Raw genomic sequence first — 18,147 nt, forward strand, 5'->3', positions numbered from 1 at the left:
TTAGAACATAAATTAGGATTTTATTACAATAATTTCATTTAATTGTTTAAGAACAGTAGAAGAAAGTTTTTTTTTTGCTGGTGCAGGGTGGCAGAACTTCTGCATCTCACCGCACCGCTCAAACAATAGCGCACACTCTTGTCTGAATCCAATTTGTTTCAATTAAAATTAAAATGTGCCAGCTATACTCTTTTTTTTCTAATTTGTCCTGTTCTCGGTTTTTCATCTTAGCCAGCCATATATTCATGTAGTTGTGATGTGTGCAGTCTCTTTTACATAAATCACTGAATTTGCAGTGACACAGTAAGTAAGAAAGAAACAAAAATTGTATTTCGTATTTCTTTACTTCTAAATATTCTAATGTTTTAAACTTTTTAATAATTTTTCACTATGTTTGCTGTTGTTTTGCAATTATCTTATTAGATTTTGTGAATTTGAAAAGGTTGAAATTTGAATATTTTAGTAATACCCATTTTTTAATAGTTAAACTTCTCACTTCCTTGTCACTTTTATAGGTTCTAAGAAATAGTCCCCTAAACTTGTCACAAACCAATATAATAGTAGAATGGAAAAAAAATGTTGAATTGAAATGAAATGGTGGATAAAGCACAATATCTTACTGTCAAATTAACATGTTGTTCTCTCTTACCAAAACCAGATTCCTTTCTCTTCATGCACTCCAAAACCAAGACCTTCACTAGAGGGGGAATATTTCCCCCACTACTTTTAACGCCTAATTAATTCAACCACTTTTGTTCTCATTCTATTCAAATAATAAAAAACTATTCACCATTTTCAAAAACCTTACACCCTCTTTTCAAAACACATTTTCTGTAGTATTAACCAGTTATAGAGAGAGAAAGAGAAAGAAAAAGAGAGTATATATGGTATGATACAGATAGTGTCCTTGTGCACATCTACAGAGGCATTGCACTACATTACATTATGGTATCCAGTATCCATCCATCCATCCAAAGGAAAGTGAATCCCAAGGATGCAAAATCCAGAATGTAGAGTCACTCCACCACAGCTCCTCAAAACCCTTTTCCTCCTGATTCAGCCAAAAAGCGGAACAAAAATCCAATCTTCAATCACCACCCTTGATTCTTCATTTCCTTAATCAGACCCTCTCTGAATCTGATAGTACCACACCATATCACACACATTCAGACCCTTCAAGTTTTCTCCTTTTTCCTTTCTCCCCTCTAAAATTGTCATGATTTGATTATCTCATCTCTCAACACCACACACCCAAATGGGTCTTCCTTTAAAGTGTCTGTTTCTTCTTTTGTTCCTGATTTTGTCCTCAAAACTTGCCGAATCTGCTTCTGATTACACCACCTTGGTCTACAAGGGCTGCTCAAAGGAACCATTCACAGATCCAAATGGTGTATACTCGCAAGCCCTTTCAGCACTGTTTGGCTCATTGGTCTCACAATCCACTAAAACCAAGTTCTTTAAGGCCACCGCCGGGAGTGGCCAAACCTCCATGACTGGGCTCTTCCAATGCAGAGGGGACCTCTCCAACTCTGATTGCTATAACTGTGTAAGCAAACTCCCAGTCTTGTCTGACAAATTGTGTGGCAAAACCATAGCTGCTAGAGTCCAGCTCCTAGGTTGCTACATGCTGTACGAGGTTGCTGGGTTTGCACAAATCTCGGGAATGCAAATTCTGTTCAAGACTTGTGGGGCAACCAATGCTGCTGGAAGAGGGTTTGAGGAGAGGAGGGACACTGCTTTCTCTGTGATGGAAAATGGGGTGGTGAGTGGTCATGGCTTCTATGCAACCAGTTACCAGTTTTTGTATGTGATGGGACAGTGTGAAGGAGATGTTGGTGATTCTGATTGTGGGGAGTGTATCAAAAGTGCTGTACAGAGGGCTGAGGTAGAATGTGGCAGTTCCATTTCAGGCCAGGTCTATTTGCACAAGTGCTTCATTAGTTATAGTTATTATCCTAATGGGGTTCCAGGAAAACACTCTTCATCTGCAGCTTCATCATCCTCTAATTCCTTCTCCTCGTCTTCTTCTGGTAATGACGACCAAAAGAGATAGTATTGGCAGAAGAGACTCTGTTCATTTCTCTTGTCATGTTGAATTTGTGTTTGTTTGTCCTTGTTCAATTTCACACACACACCTCATTTTGTGCACCATTCTCTAATTGTTCCATTGTTCAAATGCAATGTCTAATGTTCAACTTTCCTTCAATGTCTGGAATTTTTTGAATTATGAAGTGATTTGGGGCTAATGGATGTAATGGCAGGGCAAAATGCAGGGAAGACTGTGGCTATAATATTAGGAGGGGCAGCTGGGGTGGCATTTGTGGTTATATGTTTGTTGTTTGCTAGGAGTTTGAAGAAGAAACATGATGGTATGTGTTATACATGACTATATGAAATTGATGGTGTTTTTAATATTACTAGGTTCAGTTTGAAGTCTGATTTCTATATTCTGCTCTTGTCATCTTACAACATCATTTTCCTGCACAGATTATTGACAGTTGAAGATGATTGACTGAGGAGGCATAATCCTTCATGCAATGGATTGTTTTTTATATATAGCTTTTTGAATGAAAACGATTGAAATATCTGGTAATTAGACTTTAGCAGATAGGGAAAAAGTCCTTCTTGTAGTTAGGTAAGATGATTTTGTTGTGAAGAAGGGTGTAATTAGCTCATGAAAGTGACATTTTTTTACATTACAAGGTAAAGATCAAATATACCTAGAGTAATGAATGTTTGTCATCCTGAGTGGGTGAAAATTTTGTGCCTATTTCTTTATCACTTGGATGATTCTTTATTCTCTTCTCTCCACAGTATTGAGTCTCTATTTGCTTCATTAACTTTAACTTTTTAAAAAGTTGCAGCATCCTCTCTCTTCTTCCCTCTTTCCAAGCTTCCCCTCTTTCCAAGCTTCCCCTCTCCAACACATGTTTTGGTTTTTTGTGTTTAGAGTAGACAATGACAGATACACTACTTCAAGTCAATTCCAATTAACTAAACATTTAAATTACCGAGGGAAGAAGCAAAAGTTTGCACAGTATTTGGGATTTCTGTGTGCCATTAACCTGGAAAGTATGTGCTAAGTTATAAACAAAGGCAGGAGCCCGTTTAGCTTTGGAATCATGGCATGTGCCTTGTGTCTTCTGCTTTCCTATATGGTTGTGGGAAAATGATGATTTGTGATCTTCTTGTATTTCTTTTCTCAAAACATTGAGAAGAAAAAACAATTAATGTTGAGAGTAACATTGTAGTTTGTCTGGTGGAACATTAATGTTTTGTCACTTACACTTCAAAAGTTCAGCATATAGTATATTCAGGATTACTCTAGTACCTGATTCACCCAAAGAAATAAAGAATTTACACTAGCACATTAAAATTTAGAGGAAAAGATGTTCATCTCTAAAGTCAAGTATGTCATCAAACTCAATTTTTTTTTTCTCATATCCATAGAAATTTTGTGAATAGTTAGTATGTTTTTTTTGGATTTTCACTAATAAATATGCTTCAAAATGGATAAGATGTTAACTTTATTGTTTGTTACTCTTATCTCTAGTTTGATGGCGCTTACACCTCTTCTTTGGATGAAATCATAAAACCTAATCTTCTTCCAAAGTTAATTCATCCAAAAGAAGAGACATTTTCACTGACTCTTGGGTTTAAGCAAAAGATGCCCTATTTGTAATTTTCAGACATATTTATTTATCCATAGTATCAAATGGAGTCCATAATAATAAAGGAAAGTTTGAATTTTAGAGTAAGTAGCTTACTTGAAAAACATTACTAACTTATTGTTATTATTCACGTTTCAAAGTATACAACTTTTTAAGAACATTGTATTAACTTATAATTTTAGGGGAAATTATTTCATTAAATGTAAATTTGAAAATATCCATCAGTATACAATTATGGTAACATGATCTAAGACATGATAAATTATTAATCTTTATAATTTGTTTGTGAATGAATAAGAAAAATAAAATAAGTATTTTTATAATTTTAAATTATTTTATGTATATGTTAACACTAAAATTTAAAGAAGTTAAATAAAATAATTTTTATAAATTAGTTATATAAATTAATTTTAATTTATGGAGAAGTTAATTTATTTATGTATTCTAAATGTGTTTAGTTATAAGTTAGTATAAGATTTGTTTACAACTTAGTGTTAAGCATATTCTAAATGAAAAATTTTGGTTAATTTTCAATAGGATATATTGAACATCAACACTCTTTTATTTCTTTCTTGTTATTTGTAATTTTCAAATAAAAATATTTTCTGTAATTTTAATAATTTCAAATAACAGTTATTTGTGTTGAAGTATAAAAAACATTAATTTTTAGTTTAATAAACACTTCAATCAAACTCTATATATTTTTCATTAGGTTTCCCTTTAAGTAAGAATGTTGCCAAAAGCTACACTTAATTAAACTAAACCATAAAAGAATTAAATTATTTTTTATTAAGACTTAAATAAATTGTTTTCAGTTCCTTTTTTAAAAATTGAGCTACTTAAAAAAATAACTTAGTGCACTATTTTAACCATTATAAGAATTGAAAAAATATTTACATAATTATCTACAATTTTTTAAGTGAATTTTCAATTATGTTTTTTATGAATAAAATAAATTTAAATCATTACTAATATCTGCATTGTATTGCTATAAAGATTTTACCTAGTGAATAGCTAGTTTCATTCCATAACTTTCATAATTATGTTAGTTTACTAGATTCACTATTAAAAAGAAGTTGGTGGTTATATATATCATTAATAGATGAATTTCTGTATGCATCTGAGTCTAAAGAAATAATAATAATAAATTGTTTTTGTTTTACCTCTGGTGTATTAACAATGCAATTCAAATATTTAAATCTGTTAAAAATCTAAAAGAAAAAATAGTTCATTTTAGTACTTTAAACTACTTTTTAGTCAATTTAATCTGTACAAGCCATTCTCTAGTTTAATTGAATTTAATACAATTCAATTTGACTCATCTATTTAATTGGTGTTGTAGGATCCGCTCATGCAAAAATTATTACTTTCATCACCATTTATTTATTTAATTTATTTTACCATATTTTGCTAAGAAAAAATTATATATTTAATGAATTATTACTTGTTAATTTGGTTGAGTTGTTAATTAATAACTAAACAATTTAGTTCATTTCAGTTCAATACTTAAATTAATTAATTTAGTTTATCTTTTTAAAACTACTTATAAATTAGTTTTTTCTACAAAACTAAATCATGAACTGTGGAAGTCTCCAAGTACATGGGAAGCATTAGTATAGTTGAGGGTAAAAGTTTCATCTAATTTATGTCTTTTAGATGGAGGTTGCTTATATAAAGAGGATACAGACTAAGGGTAATTACGATCAAAAGGACGAAACTACATATATATTTTATTTGAATATATATATATATATATATATATATATATATATTAATTATACAAAGAGAATTTTTTTTGGAAACTTAATGAAAACTAGAAGAAATTAATGTAAGTTTTATCTTTACTAAACTAACTAAAGAGATAATATAGAATACAGAAGATAAAATAAATGTTTGATAACTATGTGTATGCATTTGATAATAATAAGGAAATGAAAAACATAATTTTATTCACACTTAATAATAGTTTTAATCATATATTTTTGGATTATAATTATGAATAAATTTATTATTTTAATTAAATTTTTTTAATTGATCACAATACCTTTTTAACTAAATCAATTTTATTGACTCGTGCTACGCCTACAAGGTATTCTTCTTCTTTGTCTTTTTCATTACCCAAGATTCCTACTTCCACACCATATTGGATAAAGAATGTTAAGGATGACTTTTTCATACCTCTTATTTTCCAAATAACATCATTCTTAAACAATCTTTTCCAACATGGTCTGTGTATATGACATCTTTTTCTGAACTCCCAACGTTTCAAAGTGCTAAGTCAATTTTGCCTATTTCTTCTTGTATTCTCTTATCTAATTGCAAATTGACTTTGTTTTATGCAGGAGTACTAAATTCGTGGACGAATTCTCTCCAACTTGGAGGGTATGATGAGAATAAAAAAGATGCTATTAATAGGAGGAATGGACAAGAGCCAAAATATTTAAAGTTCTTCTTATTAGTCTTTTCAAAAGATGAGGCCCAAGCTCAAGAAGGCCAAACCCAACCCATGAGGAGCAAGGCCAAGCATTAATACATGAGCATCAATTGATGTCTTTTTTTTTTGTAATTACTTTTGTGTAGTTTTTATAGTAGAACTTTGAAAGGAAGGTGTAGATATTAAATAAGGGGTGCTAATGTACAAAACAAAGTCACACCTTCCATGTGACATAAAGGAGTATGTGTAGATATAGTTTTAGGAGGTGCCAAAGTAGGAAAGCAAGTCACACTTCTCATGTGACTTGTTTTGGCTCCAATTTTGAATTGTGCCTTTTCATTTTCAGCCCTCTTCTACTATAAATAGAGAGACCATGCTCTTGTAAAATCAGAATTTAGAAATTGAAGAAAGGAAACTCTACTCAAATTGAGAGAGAATTGTGAGAGATTTGATCTCCTTCACTAAGTCTTATCTTGTGAGCTTTGGAGGGCTTCAAGTGGCGGCAACTAGCACTCATCTTGGATCATCATCTCCAAGTGGCGTGTCCATCTCCTTCAAGTCTTCATCCAATTAAGTTCCTTCTTCCTTCCATCTCCATTTCCATGTTTTTAGCAATTCCAATCGGTAGTTTGTCTTTTTAGGTGTTGTTCTTTAATTTCCACTGATTATTCTTGTTCATCTTGTGTTCTATTTTCAATTCTACACTTGTAGCTTAATTTTATTATGTATTTGTATCTCCAACTCCTTGTGTTGTTTCGGTTCATTGTGGAATGGCACTCAATCTTGAGTTTGGTTCATCTATTAGAAGGCTTTGTACTTCAATGATGATTCCTTAAGTTCCTCCACTTGTTCCTAATTGTTTGTCCTTGTTTTCAACTCTTAATTGTCGTCTTTCTTCACATATATTGTTGTGTTCATATGCTGAAAAGTGTCTTTCTTCACATATGTTGTTTGTGTTTCAAAGAGGGTGAGTGTTCTTGAAGGGTTCAAGATTACCTCTTTGGTGTTTGTGTTGTGTAATCTGTGGTTGATTACTTAGTGAAATATCCAGGGGTTTTTTGGGACTGGATGTAGCTCAAGGTAAGAGTGAACCAGTATAAATTTTGTGTGTGAATATCTCTATCCCTCACTGCTTTAAAACTGTTTGATCTGTGTTTTTGTAAATTGCTGATAAAGACAATCGGTTGATTAGCATAAACAACCAATTGATTTTCTGGAATCAATTTAAAACAATTTTGTTTCTTGGTTGATCTGATTGTTTCTTCTGTGATTCTGCATTAATCTTCATTCTTGTCCAATATTTTCGAAAATCTTTCATTATACAATTCATCCCCTTATTTTTTAAGGCCTTTAATTCTAACAAAATGTAGATACAAAAACATTTTGAAATGTTTATAAAGACTCAAGGATGCGCAAAATTGCATGAGATCAAAAGTTTCTATATCAAGCGTCTACTACATTCAAGATGAAGAACTACGTGGCATATTTGAGCAAATATTGAAGTTATGAAAATTAAAGTCACAACGTTCACATTGGAAGAAGATAAAGAAAGATTTTGAAAAGCCTTAAACACAAAGATCAATTAGAAGAAATTATTTCCCTATCAAGCGTCTAACGACTATACGAAGAATGAAGAATCCTGAAGCCACAACGTTCACATTCAGAAGTCTATATAAAGACCTTAAGGGTGAAAAGCACAACAACGAAGAACATATAATCAATATATGAAACATATAAGTGTACGTTAAAGCTTTGTTGTAGTGGTGTCTAGAACCGCACTTATAAAATTTCATATCCACTAGTAAAGAGCAAACTTGTGAGAATTGGATTATGAGCCTAACATTGTTAATCCTTAACATTGTGAAGCACACCTTGTGAGCTTTCATTTTTTCTTTCAATAGAGAGGTTTTCTCACTATAAAGAGGTCTTGATCTCAAGGGAAGTTTAGGTATGGTTGCCTAGAGAGGTAGAGAATACTTGGAGAACCTGAAGAGGTTGAGAATACTTGTGTAACCTGAAGAGGTGTAAAATACTCATGTTAGTGAAAGGCCTTTAGCAGGTTGTTTGAGGGAACTAGACATAACCCTTGTTGTTGGGTGAATCGGTATAAATATTTGTCTTTTCTCTTTATCTGCTCTTTATTTAGATACTAGTTTTAATTTTTCATATTCCAAGAATTGAGTTTATGCTCCACTGAACCCTCCTTTCTAGTGTCAATTTAACATTCACACGTTATTATAAAAAAAGAAATATATTTTCATAATAGACACTACTGCTAGAGCGTCTAAATGTTTTCATTACATATTTCTCTTGATTTTTATTCTAAAATTGGTATGTATTCAAACTATTTTTCATCTAAAAATTATTCTTCATCTCATCATGAACAACAATAAAACTATGAGATGCATTGTGAGTCATATTTGCGACAACCTTCACAGTTTTATGTGCATCATTTGCAGTGCAGTGAGTCATACTTTCAGCAGTCACTGTAGTCTTGTGGGCCATATTCCCAATAGTCTTATAAGTCATACTGCTACGATGAATATGAGAAACACCTTTTCAACAATTTTTGCAACCTGATATTACTCCTCCTAACTTTGAAAAATCGTCTTTAGAAGAGTCAGTGAGACAATTAATAATAAATACAATGAAATCTTAACAAAGCATAAATGCTAGTATATTAGAATTAGAAGAGAAAGTTGGTCAGTTGGCTAGACATGCTAAAGATATTTCTAACCAAAGGTTGAATTCACTTCTTGGTCCTAATTTTATTTATAAAAGCTTTTATGTTAGGCCTCACTATGCAACTTGACATCTCAGCTAGACTGACATCTCAAATAACAACAATCATTTGCCATCACATGAAAAAAATTATTAAAAAAAAAGAAAAAAAAGAAAATACAAAAAAATATGGGGGACTAGACTAAAACTCGTATGTTAAGAAAAATGACACATAGGTAGACTATACCTATTCATAAAGAATTCTAAAAACAAACTAGATGAAAACCTACTATACCAATGAAATGATTCTCTATGAATAAATCCTAAATTAACCAACTTATCAGCACACACATTCCCTTCACGAAAAATATGAGTAACCCTAAACCTGATTTTCCCACAATAATTAAGACAAGTATTTCTTTGATTACGAAACATCAGTACTAGCAGTAAACGCAACACAAACCAAGGCAAAATGACATTCAAGCCATACATTAGTAAGCCCCATCTTTTGAGCTTCCTCCATAGCAAATAAAGCACCAATAAACTCCCTCATACTCCCATGGAAAATACCTCCACAAGTAGCAAGACCATGATATCCCTTAGCAACCCCATCCGTGTTAATTTTAACTTAGCCTGATGAAGGGAACTCCCATCTAATAGTGATGTGAGTTGATTTGGAGATTCATGGCACTTTTAAGAACAAAATAAGGAATTGAATAAAAAGAAGACAAGGTGCAACACAATAAGGAGGCTTAAGGAAACATCAATGGAGTTCAATTCCTTCCAAATGATGAACCAAACTCATGAACATGAGTGCCATCTCCTTACACAACAATTGAATAGTAAAAACACAAGAACAACAAGAGAACAATAGAAATTGGTGCGGAAACTTAAAGAAGGCAAGAACAAGACATTGAATCGATTAGAATCACAACACAAAGCAATTGAACCAATTGAATTAAACAAGAACACAAACTACCGAATAAAAATGAAGAACAAACACAATTGACCGAATAGAATTTGTAGATTAGGTGCGGAAATGGAAATGGAAGACTTAAGCAAGAATAACTTATGTGAATGAAGCCATGGAAGGGAAGAACACACCACTTGGATGGTGATTGATCCAAGATAAGTGCAAAATGCCGCCACTTGAGAGCTTCCCCAAACTCACAAGATAAGACTAGTAGAAGGAGAACAATTCTCACACAAATCTCTCTCAATTTGAGTAGAGTAACTTTTCTTCAAATTTCAAATCTGAATTTACATGAGCATAGCACCTCTATTTATAGTGTGAGAGGGCTGAAATTTAGGTGGGAAAATTCAAATGAAACTCATTTAAAATTGCCACAAAAAAAAGTCACATAAAAGGTGTGACTTCACATGGGAGGTGTGACTTGGTTTCTTTCCTTGGCACCTCCTAAAACTACACCTACACCTTCTTTTTATGTCACATGGAAGGTGTGACTTATCTTTATACATTAGCACCCCTTATATCTATATCTACACCTTCCTTTTATGTTCTACATAAAACCTACTCTACTTTAGTTTATTCTTTACTATTTGGACCCTTTATGTGAGCCCACTTATTTACAACATTTTGCTAATTATTTTAAGAAGACTAATGGAAGAACTTCAAGTGCTTTAGCCCTTGTCTATTCCTCCTTGTGATGAAGTCTTTCTTTGGTTGTTGAGATGACCCTTCAGTACAACATCCTTGGTCATCTTCATGTATTTTTGGTTCTCATCATGCTCCCCAGGCGCGAAAGAATTCGTCCACAAATTTAGTAGTCTTGCAAATAATAGAGTAAGTTTGCGCTCATTAGTTGGAGAATGTATGGGTGAAGAAAACTTATTTTCATTAAGTTTAGGGAGATGATATGGTTGAATTCTAGCTACAAGACATGTTTGGAAAGAAGATTTTGGGATGAAATATTTAGTGAAAAAGCCTCTTAGAAGGTGAGAACCTTTAGGAGGGTTTGGAATAGTATCCCTAAACTTCTTAAACAAAAATTTCAAGTACTTAGAATGTTTAGGAAATGAAAAAGACAAGGAAGGAAAACACCTTGGAGGTAAAGGGATGAGGCCTAATTTATCTTGTCCTTCTCTTTCTTTTTCATTTTTGCTTTTGTTGTTTATGGTAAGTTGGTCTTGATTAACCACTTGTAACATTATGGTTTGTTTATTTGGACATGTGGCAACTAAGTGCCCAAAACTTAAACATTTACAACATTTGGTTTTTGAAATTTTGGTGGGTGACTTAGGGGTAGAAGGATTTTGGGTAGAAACTTTTGGTTTAGAAATGGTTGATTTGAAAAATTGGAAGGAGAAGTTTTTGTAAAAGGTTTGTGTGTATCCTTCCAAGAAGAGTTGTAGAAACCATCATTATGAGTATGTTTGAAAGTTGTTGTTTTCAAAAGGTGTGATTCCACCTTGATGGCTAGGTGAACCACTTTCTTTAAAGAAGAATACTCATGTAATTCTACAAAATCTTTAATTTCTTTTCTCAAACCACTACAAACTTAACTATCTTGGTTTTTTCATTATCATGCATATTAGTTCTAACCAAGGTTGTTTCAAAATCTTTAAAGTATTCATCTACCATCCTATGTCCTTGATGAAGCCTTTGGAACTTCAACAAGTGTTCCTTCCTAGAAGGAGGAGGAACAAACCTTTTGCGCATGCATGCCTTTAAATTATACCAAGAAACCACGATTGGTCTCTTGTTTAGCCCAATGTCCATTACAATTTTATGCCACCATTGGTTGGCATAGTCTAAGAAAGCTAAGGAAGCTAACGACAACCTTCGACCCTTCTATCTCCGCCTAAGAATCGTACTTTCTTGATCAAAGAATCTCTCACCTGCAAAGACAAAGGGGCGCCTTGATGGCCGTTTGCACTCCGACGCTCAAGTCAGTATAAGGGCAAAGAAACACTAAGTGTATAAAGTAGTTTCAGTCTTGGAAACTGTGTACCTTGCTAGGGTTCTTAGCATCCTTTATATAGGTTCCTTGGAGAATGTACCTGCGCCGCTATTACGTAATCTTAGTGTAATCTGGCACATAAGACTTCCCTTAACTGGAGTGCAATGACTAATAGAATGGTCGCCTGGGTACCAACTTGTGCACCAAATCTCTGAGGTCATCTGTTCTGTGGGTGCCTTAAGTATTCACGTGCCATGCATGCAACTTCCCTTGGAAATCCTAACCCTAATCGAGCCTTAGTGCCTCCAAGGGCTTTTTACTCGTGTCGCGCCTGAATGTGCTATACACACCACCTGCATGGATCCCTCGTGTCTTAGGGCTTCCTCTCAAATATGATGTTTTAATTGGTAACTAGTATAATTCTGGGGCTCACCTTACATGGCCCAATATAGCTGTTCAGACCACCGACGTCTGATCTCTCCCTCTATTGGCGAGGTCCGATGTCGATCCCTGACGTCGATGTCCGAGAACTGGTCGGTACACAAGCCCCCCATAAGGCAAGGGAGGTTTTTAAGAACTGACCGCTACCTTGCTGTATGAAGTCAAGGGACAGGTCTGAATAACTGACCGCAACCTTGTTATAAAAAGTCAAGGGACAGGTCTTTAACGTTTGAACCATACTGTTCTCAGCCTTGGTAAACTTGCGCAAGAGGGAGGTTCACCGAGGAACCATACTATTCCCAACCTTGGCGCATTACTTCAAGGGAGAGGTTCATTAACTGGTGAACCATACTATTCTTCGCCTTGGTGAACTCACACAAGAGGGGGTTCATTGGGGAACCAAACTACCTCCGCTCTTGGTGTATCACTTCAAGGGAGAGGTTCATTAACTGCACTGCACTCATACTTTTCAACTGAACAACTTGAAATTTTATCTGGGTGACCTTGTTAAAAATAACCTGAAATAGAACTTGAGGCTTGGCGCGTTCCTCATCCGAGGAATGGCTCCATCGTCTTGAATTTCTAGCCGAAAGGTTTCGTCGCCCAACACTTCTATGAACCTGTATGGTATAAAAGTTTGGTGTTATACTGCCCTTTACCGTCGAGTTATGGTAGGACATAATCATTTGTGATTCTTGAAACATGAGTTCTGGAAAATTTGTCAGAGTTGATCTTTATTGTATATTGTAGATAGTGAACTAGTACACCAGGTAAGTTCCCAGGAAAGAGAGGTGGGTCACCAATGGACGCGCTTAAATACCAAGTCTTTCCTCGCCAGAACTTTCCTAGACATGTACTCTTACACTACTATGCTCTATATCCAGTAACAAGAATAACTTTTCTCCTTTTCTGGGCTGACCAACATCTGATCCGAGCTCACAACTCACCTCTTGTGCCCAAACACCGAGATGACCTCCCCCAAACACTTGGGTCGAGCTGACGAGCTCTCCTGCATGCCCTCTGTCTTACCTGCCACTAGGTAATCATTTACTCACGGGGCGCCTATACTCGAGTGGCAGTACTGACACCGAGCTAGGTTGACTTACCTGTGCTTTGCTTAAGCAAATCAATAAACAAATCAATCCCACATAGCGCCTCTGCTCGTACTTATGCCGAGCTAGGTCAACTTACCATGTGCCAATTCAAATAAATCAATAAAGCTAAATTCCTCATCTTTCAAGAACAAACTTAACACACATTGTTCACAAAGAAAGCATTAGGTTAGAATATCTTAGCTGGAAATACAACCCGAGGTTTGCCACATTCCACGCTCTAGGAATGGCCTCAACCGGTCAGCCTTGAATTCTTCGTTTACTCATTGGAGGATTCTCACGGTTTCCATGATTTGCTGCAAGGTGGGGTCCTTGCTCCCTTCAGATCTCAATGGACCATCCGCGTGTTCCTCATCACATCAAAAAACTCAAACACAATTGTGGATGGGATTAGGTTTTACCGGGCCCCACGGTGGGTGCCAAATGTTCCTACCGGTTGACTCGCTTCGCCGGTTGACTCTAACGACAACCTTCGACCCTTCTATCTCCGTCTGAGAATCGTACTTTCTTGATCAAAGAATCTCTCACCTGCAAAGACAAAGGGGCGCCTTGACGACCGTTTGCACTCCGACGCTCAAGTCAGTATAAGGGCAAAGAAACACTAAGTGTATAAAGTAGTTTCAGTCTTAGAAACCATGTACCTTGCTAGGGTTCTTAGCACCCTCTATATAGGTTGAAACTAAGGTTTACCTTTGTTCTATTACCCATGTCTAGGGTTCCTTGGAGAATGTCCCTGCGCCGCTATTACGTAATCTTAGTGTAATCTGCCACATAAGACTTCCCTTAACTGGAGTGCAACGACTAATAGAATGATCGCCTGGGTACCAACTTGTGCACCAAATCTTTGAGGCCATTTGTTCTGTGGGTGCCTTAAGTATTCAGGTGCCATGCATGCAACTTCCCTTGGAAACCCTAACCCTAATCGGGCCTTTGTGCCTCCAAGGGCTATTTACTTGTGTCGCGCCTGAATGTGTACACAACACTTGCATGGATCCCTCGTGTCTTAGGGCTTCCTCTCATATATGATGTTTTAACTAGTAACTAGAATAATTCTGGGGCTCACCTTACGTGGCCCAATATAGCTGTTCAGACCACCGATGTTCGATCTCTCCCTCTGTTGGCAAGGTCCGATGTCGATCCCTGACGTCTATGTCCGAGGACTGGTCGGTACAGTTGGCATGGTCTACGAAAGCTAAAGAAGCTAACATAACCTTTTGGCATTGACCAGCCTCGGGCGTTGACCGACCTCAGGCGTTGACCAAAGTCAACATGATGGGACTCCGAAGGTGGAACCCATGGAAAGAACAACAGTCCAGAAAAGTGTTCCCTTAGGCTATCAGGTTCGCGGGTGAGGGCGACCGTGGAGGGGGCGACACAGAGGCAGGGCGTGGAGGGCTCGGGCTTCGACACCTCAACAATAAAGATAGACAAAGAAAGTTCGTTTTCAAGCCACACTCCTAGTTACCAGTAGGGAGAGACCCAACTCACGAGGGATCCGTGCATGGGGTGTAGGGACTCCCAGAGGGTGATCTGCATGCATGGCATGTAGGGAAGGCAGGGGACTCCCAGGGAGGATGACTCAGAGATTGGGTGCATGAGTTGGCACCCAAGCAGTCATCCCACGCCAGTTGCACTACGGCAGGGCGGTCTTACATGCTAGACAACCCTAAGTCTGGGCGTTAGTGTTGCTAAGACACCCCTATAGAACGCTTAGGTCAAAGCTAAACAGAAGGGCAATAACACCAAAGGTATATAAGGTTGACAACAGAGATAACTAAGGTACGCTTTTGACATTTTACAGAAAACACTCTGCGCTTTCGTTAGTGCAAGTTACGCATTTCTGAGAGTGAACAGAGTGAGAAAGAACCCACAGTGATCTTAGAGTGATAGTTTGGTGTTCATTTCCCGAGATACTGACTTGACCGTCGGAGTGCAAACGGCCGCGAGGGCGCCCTTTGTTTCTCTGTTTTCAGGTGTTTCTACCGGAGGAAGGGAATGTTGGAGCGAAGGGTACTTGGAAACGAAGTCAACAAAAATGCACAAAGACGTTAGGTCAACCGGCGGGAACATTTGGCGCCCACCATGGGGCACGATTTAAAACATCTGTCCCAACCGCAAGAAAGTTCAAGATTCATCAAGAAAGTTCAAGATTCACCGAAGAAAGTCCAAGATTCATCAAGAAAGTTCGAAGATTCGTTAAAACAGTTCAAGATTCGTCAAGAAACGTCCAAGAAATGAGGAGTTGCACCACACCAACGAGGTGTTGCGTCGCGGGTTGCGCAACCAGGTTGGGAGTCGCGAAATAGAGGATCAAGAATGCGTTACACCTCCCAGAGAGTTCCCCATGCCCTTCTTGCAGGCGATCATGGATGCGGTGATACCATCCACGTTCGTAGCGCCGAAAGCTATGTTTACTGGTGTGGAAGATCTAGAGGAAAATCTCACTGCGTTTCACATGCAGATGATGCTGGTTGGCGGTTCTGACGCCATGAGGTGCAAGCTATTCATGAGCACGTTGGTGGGGGTGGCAATGGACTGGTTCATCAGTCTCCCAGACGGTCACGTGACTTCGTTTGCACAACTGTCGTAATTGTTCAGAGAGCATTATATCGCGAACCGCGCTCCCCCACTCAATTCTTACGACCTCTTTGACGTAAGGCAGTATCAGGGGGAGACGCTGAAGGAGTTCGTGAATTGTTTCGGGGCGTAGGTGGTGAAGGTCACCAGCAAGGATGAGACAATGATGGTTCATGCGTTTCGGGAAGGGATTTGTCCTTGCCCTTTCAGTGAATCTCTCATCAGAAACCGCCCCAAGACCTTTACTGAGATTAGGCGTCGCGCGGTGGTGTACATCGCAGCAGAAGGTGAAGTAAATGAAAAGTGCGCGTGTATTGTCCCCACGCGCCCACGTGGACCGGTGCGTGCGCAACCCATGAGGGTGCATGAAGCTGCGACGGACAAGAAGAGCTAGGGGAGGAAGCAGTCTTACGAGTCTAGGAAGCCCCAAGCTAAGGGGCGAGCAAGGGAGAATAAGCCTGTGAGGCATAGTTTCGTGGTGGAGCTGAAGGATCTCATAGCAGTGCCTAGCATAGCAGAAAGGCTGAAGATCCCATCGAAGACTAACAAGGTGCTGGGACCCCACATGGATGCATGGTGTGAGTTTCACCAGGCGTTTGGACACCCCATACGCAACTGCTTGGCGTTGGGGCATCAACTGGATGAACTGGTGAAGAGCGGGTTTCTGAATGACTATTTGGCAGAGTCACAAGGGACTGGGGCCTCAACAACGTCAGGGGAAGAACAGGGGCACGAGATGCCTGTCCATGGTGAGATCCATACGATCTCAGGTGGATTCTCAGGAGGAAGGTGTACTGCCTCTCAGCGCAAGAGGTATACACGTTCAGTTATGTCGTTAGAGGCGCATGCGGTGGATGACATACTCGACATTGACCTTCCTTTCACGAAGGCCGACCTTCGCGACGTCATTCCACATGATAATGACCTTGTGGTGATTTCGGTGGTGACCGCATGGAGGAAGGTGCACAGGGTGCTCGTGGACCAGGGCAGCTCAGCGGATGTAATGTTTTGGTCCACCTTTAACAAGCTGCAGTTGTCTTCTGACCAGCTCAGACCTTACACAGGGTGTTTGTACGGGTTTGCTGGAGATCAGGTGGAAGTGCGGGGGTATTTGGAGCTGAGGACCACCTTTACAGATGGCTCCGCCTCCCGCACAGAGAATATTAGGTACCTAGTGGTTAATGCACACCCTACATATAATGTTTTGTTGGGAAGACCATCTCTGAACAGGTTAAGGGCGGTGGCGTTGACACGCCACATGAAGATGAAGTTGCCAGAGCTGAGCGGGAAGGTGATAGTGATCAAGTTCGACCAACAAGAGGCCAAAAGATGCTATGAGAATAGTCTCAAAGCCAATGGGGGTGTTCATGGTGGTGGAGCGCCCGCCATTCAAAGAGGACCGTGCAGGAGTTGCTCGCGTGGAAAGCGCTCGGGAAAGGCGACCTGAGCCAATTGGGAATGTGGTGGAGAGGCAGATAGGTGGCAAGACGTTTAAGCTGGGTAAGTCATTGGACCAAGCGGAACAAGACCTGGTGGCGGGGTGATAGCACGCCATCTAGACGCCTACGCATGGTCCGCCTCGGACATGCCAGGGATAGACCCGAACTTCTTGTGCCATTGCCTCACCATGGATCCTAAGGTGAGGCCCGTTCTCCAAAGAAGAAGGAAGCTCAACGAAGAGAGGCGCCTGGTTGTCCAGGAAGAGAGGAAGAAGTTGTTGGACGTTGGCCACGTCAGGGAAATTCAATACCCTGAGTGGTTGGCAAACGTGGTCTTAGTAAAGAAGGTCAATGGGAAGTGGAGGATGTGCTTAGACTTCACTGACCTCAACAAGGCGTGCCCTAAGGACTCGTACCCCCTACCCAGCATTGACACCTTGGTAGATAGCGCCTTGGGGTGCAGGATGCTCAGTTTCCTGGATGCGTTCTCAGGGTATAATCAGATCAAGATGCATCCCAGAGACGAGTGTAAAACAACATTTATGACCGAGACGTCCTGTTATTGTTATACGGTGATGTCGATCGGTCTGAAGAATGCAGGAGCCACATACCAAAGGCTGATGGACAGGGTCCTTGCACCCATGCTAGGGAGAAACGTCCACGCCTATGTAGATGATAAGGTGGTGACCTTTCAGGTGAGGGGCCAACACGTAGGTGATCTTGATGAGCTATTTGCTACAATAGCGAGGTACCGCTTGAAGTTTATCCCCGAAAAGTGTGTGTTCGGGGTCGAGGCAGGGAAGTTTTTGGGTTTCCTACTCACCGAGCGTG

At 38.5% G+C, this 18,147-nt stretch overlaps 2 protein-coding genes across 2 annotated transcripts; both read left to right on the forward strand.

Moving 5' to 3' along the window:
* The first annotated feature begins 629 nt into the window (after nt 1-629).
* Nucleotides 630-2,797, forward strand: LOC137817107 (plasmodesmata-located protein 2). The gene is made up of 3 exons (XM_068620337.2): nt 630-2,030; nt 2,262-2,369; nt 2,488-2,797. Exons 1-3 carry the CDS (start codon nt 1,256-1,258, stop codon nt 2,493-2,495), a joined length of 891 nt encoding a protein of 296 aa, XP_068476438.1. The 5' UTR covers nt 630-1,255; the 3' UTR covers nt 2,496-2,797.
* Nucleotides 2,798-16,442: 13,645 nt separating this feature from the next.
* Nucleotides 16,443-17,324, forward strand: LOC137817112 (uncharacterized). Its single transcript, XM_068620341.2, has one exon. The coding sequence runs from the start codon at nt 16,443-16,445 to the stop codon at nt 17,322-17,324; it is 882 nt and encodes a 293-aa protein (XP_068476442.2).
* Nucleotides 17,325-18,147: the final 823 nt, after the last annotated feature.

Source organism: Phaseolus vulgaris, chromosome 7, assembly GCF_051622355.1.
Source record: "Phaseolus vulgaris cultivar YP4 chromosome 7, ASM5162235v1, whole genome shotgun sequence".
In the NCBI taxonomy this organism is placed as follows: domain Eukaryota; kingdom Viridiplantae; phylum Streptophyta; class Magnoliopsida; order Fabales; family Fabaceae; genus Phaseolus; species Phaseolus vulgaris.